Source organism: Saccostrea cucullata, unplaced genomic scaffold, assembly GCF_032062105.1.
Source record: "Saccostrea cucullata isolate Sc308-1 unplaced genomic scaffold, CSIRO_AGI_Scuc_v1 ctg226, whole genome shotgun sequence".
Classification (NCBI taxonomy): domain Eukaryota; kingdom Metazoa; phylum Mollusca; class Bivalvia; order Ostreida; family Ostreidae; genus Saccostrea; species Saccostrea cuccullata.
The window spans coordinates 490,001-497,091 of record NW_026931887.1 but is presented as its reverse complement, the minus strand read 5'-3'; the positions used below and the strand labels follow the sequence as shown (position 1 = coordinate 497,091).

The 7,091-nt window shown below is 33.4% G+C and overlaps 1 protein-coding gene across 1 annotated transcript; it reads left to right on the top strand.

The window, feature by feature from the left end:
• The first annotated feature begins 2,479 nt into the window (after window positions 1-2,479).
• LOC134233953 (CCR4-NOT transcription complex subunit 9-like) lies at window positions 2,480-6,360 on the top strand. The gene is made up of 8 exons (XM_062716009.1): window positions 2,480-2,651; window positions 3,196-3,316; window positions 3,645-3,732; window positions 3,957-4,063; window positions 4,699-4,794; window positions 4,934-5,032; window positions 5,482-5,573; window positions 6,022-6,360. Exons 1-8 carry the CDS (start codon window positions 2,506-2,508, stop codon window positions 6,188-6,190), a joined length of 918 nt encoding a protein of 305 aa, XP_062571993.1. The 5' UTR covers window positions 2,480-2,505; the 3' UTR covers window positions 6,191-6,360.
• The last annotated feature ends 731 nt before the right edge of the window (window positions 6,361-7,091 follow it).

The following is a 7,091-nucleotide window of genomic DNA, read 5'->3' as shown; positions in this document are numbered from 1 at the left end:
CTTTTAAGATATCTGTAACATACAGAGAAAGACTTATGAAAATTATGGGTAGATATGACAATTAAACTGCAAGAAGAGACTGCACAATATGAGTGTCGGAAAAACAAAGGTTGTATCTACCGTTTCATTGTTTCATGTATGTCAAGACTCAAGTTCACACCACTTTTATTATTAGCTAAAACTTGGGAGGTTGACAAAACACGGATAAGTCACGGAATACGGATGCACGGAATACGGAAATAAGTTTACAAAATACGGAGAAATCACGGATAAAGTTTTATGTACGGAATACGGAAAATTTAAATTACGGATAATATTTTTCTGTTATTCGGTAATTATTATCAGTATTTTACTTAGAGTTTACGGAAATCCGTATAGCTTTACTGTATACGTAACAATGGTATCCACGGTGACGTCACAAATAGAGCTAGGATTTGGCGCGAGATGGATGACGATAAAGCTACAGAAGTTCAACCTATAATTTCGAATAGGCACTCTAGCCTAAGTGTTAGAGATGTTGAACATTTAATATTATATAAAGAACATAATTCACAAATGCCGTTTCGCCCAAAAGGTGGCGAAGTTTATGTTTTTCATCCAACAAATGAAATGGAGAACAGAGATTGGGTTGCAGATGGACATAGGTATATTTCAAAGATTTATAATTAATAAATATATAGCTGTAAAACAACTGTTCTTATATTTCTTATTCTATCGATTTTCTCTTCTTTCTATCTCTTATCTTCTTTCTTTCCTTTCTTATACGTAGCTTTTCATGTGAAGGAACCCGGAAAGTGAAAGGGAACTCCGGAGAATTAAAAAAGTATTATTACTATTTGCATATTGCTACGGAGGGGAGAAAACGAATAACAGACAAAAGGTTTAGGAAAGAAGTGTATGTTCCTTTATCGTCGAACTTTAAAAACATTGCCGTGATACACTATCTTGGAGATGCATCTTTCTCAAAACCAAAGGCGCACGGAAATAGTACAAAACAAACAAAAATTTCCGTGAGAATTAAACCCTCCGTGATCAAAAAAATTCAAGAAAATGTAAAGACCAGTGACAAAATAAATTCCGTGAATATTTATTCACTTGTTTTATTTTTATTTATAGATCTCACGGATTTTTTTAATGTACGGAGATGCACGGACAGATTTATCATCCGTACAAAAAACAATCCGTGATTTGTACTATTTTTTATATTTCCGTGCATCCGTGATTCCGTGACCTGTCCGTGTTTTGTAAACGGCGAAAACTTGTAAACAATATTCAACTGGAGCATCCAAAGGTGAAAAATATGTTCTAAAAGCTTCTTAAAAAACTTACATAAAATTTTTTGGTCTACTTACATTTATTCATGGATACCTGAGACCATGGTAACTATGGAAACTTATTCAACTTTTCTGCACACACGTACAGATAGGGAGGAAGAAGTGCCAGGGTATTTTGCATTATTTTCGTTATGGGGCATACTGAAATTATTTTTACTTTTATTTTTCTCCATAAAAATAGAATTTTTAGGTTCTGAAAACTGTAATTTTCTGAAACCTAATACTAGTAGGAATTGAACAAAATTTACACGGGTCATGCAAAAATTCTAGTACATTTGTTGATTTTCTCCTTTGTGCGTCACAGTGTCTCTTTAAGCTATAGAATATGAAATTAAACAAAGGACCAACCAAACCCTGTTTATATTTTGAAATATTTAAACTCCAGTGGTAACGGTATTGACGTTACTTCTCTGTTATATCGTGTTCCACTTGGAAATTTTTTTCCAAAATTTATTTACCAATATTTCCGTAAAATAATTTGATTTAATTATCATTCTCTCTCTGAAGTACGCATGGAAGCATTAACTTTGTTACATATTTGCCCAAGAAAAGAGATGTAGTGTGATTTCTTTTGCTGGAAAAGGACTAAAAAATGTCGTAAAATCTAGGAGCTTCCGGGAGCTTTGCCCCCTGGGCCCCCACCTGGGCTTCGCCGTCTTCTGCGTACACTTTATTTCACTGGCTACACGCCTGCTTAATATGACTTATTCTCACCATATTTTGATTCAAATATTAATTCTTTGGACTCTTCCAAAATATTTATTACAATTAGAAGCTATAGTACACTATCCTGCCATGCACACATGCGTAGAGAAACTTCTCAACATAAAACATGAAAATTGAAACCAAACTAAGGCAGTATGCCTTGTAAAACAAATGAGACCTTCTAATTTGATGAAAAATTATGATATACTGACTTGATTTCATTTTCAGAGGAAGTATATTTTAAATTAAAGTAAACTGGAAATACTGTTGACTGTTTCTCATCAATGTTCTTAAAAGTGATGAATTTTGTTAAGTAAAAACTAGTAGAGCTACAGTCTCAACAGAGACTTTCGTTTGATTCACATTGTATGAGATATATAGTATGGTTAGTATTATGTTGCTTTTATATTATAAGTAATTCTACAAAGTTTTTATATACACTGATTGTTATTGACAGTAAGGAAGGATGGCAACAGGACAGTTACAGACAGGGCTCCCCCCACTCACTCAGGCCCCGCCCACCATGTCACAGGTAGACAGGGAGAAAATCTACCAGTGGATCATAGAGTTGACAAACCCTGAAACCCGCGAGAACGCCTTACAAGAACTCAGGTAGCTTAAAAAGCACAGAATCATCTGCAACTTGATCAAGCATAAATTCAGGACTCTGCTCTTATTCAGATGTGTTGAATATTATCCATATGGAAATGCAATAATTCAATATGAATTAAGTCTTTATTTGTAGTAATCTGACCTATCACTGGTTTGTAGATTATATGTTTATTAAGTTTAGTTGTGCACTGACATTTATGTCATCTATTGTTTGCAAGTTAATATGCAGAAAGATGAGAGAGTGACCAAGAGCATAACATGCAGTTCTCTATTTTTCCTGCATTTCTCCACTGAAAGAAAATGTCACTTTAAAAAAAATTATTTCAGCTCAGTCTTTGAAAGGGGGCTGGGGTGGGGTGGGGTGTTGAAAACAATCAAAGCAGATATCTTGTTACCTTGATATATGTATTGAGAAATTGCTTTTTCTTAAAAGGAAGATAAAATTAATATTTAAAAAAAAAGTTTGACTAGAAATGAATATCAGTTGTTATGTTGTTTCTTTGTTAAATCACCAGTGAGGAATAATGTGTGTCTAATGTTACAGTAAGAAGAGAGAGGCAGTGCCGGACCTGGCTCCTATGTTATGGCATTCATTTGGGACTGTCGCTGCTCTTCTGCAGGAAATCGTCAATATTTATCCAGCAATCCATCCACCCCACCTCACGGTAAAGATCATCCTAACTCCTAAACAAGCTATTATATTAATCCTGCTGTTTGCAGCTAAGTACTGTATATAAGGAAATGTTCATCCCCATTTTAATTTAACTCCTTTGCCTTCATCTTAATTATGTGAATTTAAAACATGGTGAAATTAAAAAAAGCTTCATCTCCTATGTACATGTAGATTTGATATAGCAAGGAAAATTTTCAAGACATTGTATTGATTGAATATAAATTAGTCCTTTTATTTAGAATATATAATCATTTTTTGACAATCAAGCTGTACATCTAGTATGTAATATTTCAGCACTGACCATTATTGTTTTCCTCTAGGCTCATCAGTCAAACAGAGTGTGCAATGCCTTGGCCTTGTTACAGTGTGTGGCATCACACCCAGAAACGAGATCGGCATTTCTTCAGGGTAACGGCCTCTCACATAACTTAATACATCCATACACATTATAGTAAATACAGAGAACAATAATAGGCGATTTTTCTTTTAAAAAAAAAAAAAAGTGAAATTTTAATATGCATGTATATTAATACTAGTACTAGCCATAGAAATAAATTACATGTGTTATATATCAGTAGATTATAATAGAGTTGTACAATATATAAATCATTAAATCTTGACTCTTTGAACAGCCCACATTCCACTGTTCCTGTACCCGTTTCTTCACACCATCCATAAGACACGCCCATTTGAGTATCTAAGACTGACCAGCCTGGGGGTGATAGGTGCTCTAGTCAAGGTGAGATAACTCATATAGCCTCGGGGTGATAGGGGCTCTAGTCAAGGTGAGATAACTCATATAGTTGTCTATTCATGCATCTCCAGAATATTGATTGAAACAGTTGAGAAAGAGATGACCTTTACCCTGCTTTGCTGTGTTTAACCATTAGAGTTTTGTTTTTTTGTCTTTTATTTTAGTCAATGGTGGAACAAATCAATGATTGAGGCAAAACAGTTCGCTCAATTTGACAAACCTTTAAATGCTGTGATTGTTTATATGAATGTCTTGATTTCTATACACTCTATTTGAAATTTATATAAATCTGTAGTCAATTTTCACGGAACTGTATAGAATTTCATAATTAGATTTTTTCGTCACACAATTTATATCCCTAAAAATGTCAATATTTCCTAATGAAAAAATCAATTTAAGAAAAATTATTGCTTTCCTTTGTATTTTTGAATGGACCCAAAATTGTGAAATGTTTTTATTATTACTATTCCTGTATGGCAGATTAATTGACTCCTTATAACCATCTGAAGCTATAAAATTAGTGTTTATCATTGCATTGATTTCACCTATATGTCCAAAACAGAATCTCTCAAACTAAAGGAAAAAATTGTTTATGGTAAAATGGTGGATTTTTTTTACAGACAGATGAACAAGAGGTGATAACTTTCCTTTTGACGACTGAGATCATTCCTCTTTGTCTGCGTATAATGGAGGCAGGAAGTGAACTCTCAAAAACGGTAAACATTGTGTCTTTAAAGACACATCCTTATAAAACAGTCCTGTTTTCTTTAATGATTTACTATCATCATTTGTCATCATTGGCATAGAGAGGATAATTTTTTTGCTAATAAATGTAAAAAACCTTTTCTGTTACAGGTAGCTACATTTATTCTTCAGAAGATTTTATTAGATGAATTAGGCCTCTCATATATATGTCAGACGTATGAAAGATTTTCACATGTTGCCATGATTTTGGTAAGTACTGTAAAATCACATATTTTTTAGGGGTCAGATTTTCATGGTTTGAGGAAAATATATTGGTTCATTGGGATTTGATTCTGTGGTTAATATTGATAATAATAACAGGCCGTAATATATGTGAAAAGTAAAATTGCATTTCAATGTGGATATAAATTTGTGGGTCTCTTCATACCTTGAAAACCATGAAAATTAAACCCCTATGAAAATTAATGATTTCACAGTATTTGAGTTTGTGCAGTTCACATTACTTGTAAAATTTCAGACAAGTTGGAAAATTTATGTTATGCTCTGTATGCAGTCCTTGTAAAGATTAAATTTCTTGCATAAGCTTTCATTCCTGTTGTGTTTCTTTTTTTGTAAAATAAGTATTAAAATTAATACATGTATTGAATAACATAATTCATGTACATATAATTCATACATGTGTATACCTGTACTTGTAGGGGAAGATGGTGCTACATTTGTCCAAGGAAATGTCTGCCAGGTTGTTAAAGCATGTTGTCAGGTGCTATCTGAGACTTTCTGATAATCCCAGGTGGGTTTCTTATGTTTCTCTTATTGATAAACATATCTTATTTTTACCTAAGAATTAGACCAGTGTTATAGAAAGGTTTTTGCTTTGAGTATGATTTTGTAAATTTAGATAAATAATAATACTAGTATGACAAAATGAAATACATTTATTTAATCTGAATTACAAGACATGACATATCACCAATATTCCATTCTTTGGAAACTTAATGGATATGAAGTACAGTGAAACTTTTTTAGTATGAACATGGATATTGCGAATTTATGGACATAGTGAAGTTATCTTGGGTCCGCAGCTATATAATTTTTACAAATTCCTTATACAAATATGACAAATTATGGATATAGCGAAGTAATTTCATAGGTCCAGGTGACTTCATTATAACTAAGTTTTACTGTTTAATGTAGATTTTATTCAGCTTTTTTAGTTAGAGATATCCTCTATGTTGCAGGGCAAGAGAAGCACTCAGACAATGTCTGCCAGACCAACTCAAGGACAATACGTTTTCTAGTTGTATGAAGGATGACAATGCAACAAAGAGGTGGCTAATGCAGTTGCAGCAGAACCTGGAGGCCCCCGGGATTCCTGACCCCAGAAGTATGCCCCTCCACCAGCAGTGATCACGGGGAGGGGATTCCTGGCCCTAGAAGTACGGCCCTACAGGGTGATAATGGGGAGGATTAAAGATGGACCTTTGTATGGGGTTTCTGTCATGCTTAACTTGTCAATGATCTCAGAAATATGACAGGTTAAGTTACATTTGTAAATAAATCATACGTGTGGACTAAAAGTTGTATTCTCTTATTTTTATCAGATGAACAGACTGATTAAAGTAAATTGAAAATAAGAATCGTTTTACCCAAAAGGAGAAAAAATTGGTTTAAACCTGCTTATTTGTTAAGGAATTGTGTCTTGACTGTAACCTAAAAAATATTGATAGGAATGGGTTCAAACTTTTGTGGTGTGTTGTCCATGAGTCAAGGAGTAGCATATGCATTGTTAAATTGTAAAAAGTTACAGTGAGAGAATAATTACTTTTTTATTTGTCCTAAATCAAACATATACCTAATCAACATTTTTTAGGATCTTGACAACATACCTTTTACCAGTAGATTAAAATACATTGAATGACCTTGAATAAAGATCATAACATACCTTTAGGTCACAAGAAAAAAAAAACAAATAAGTAAAAATACATTCTAACAAAAATTCTCGAGATATGGCCACGTTATTGAGATGGGCAGCACGGTAGACCAATCTCCTCCCACTAGGGGGAAACATCAATATGTTAAAAGCATTCAGAAACTCCCTAGAGCTCATGATTTAGGGTCATTATCCTCTACTGACGCATGCATCCATTTAATTGACGAGAGCTATAATCGATATAAAATGCGCACACTGATTCCATTAATCTACACAAAAAACATATCTTGAAATAATTAAATATGCCAATTATTATAGTTTGATGTTAATTTGATACAACATTGATCTGAACTTGCATTCTGTGAAAAGCGTCCCATT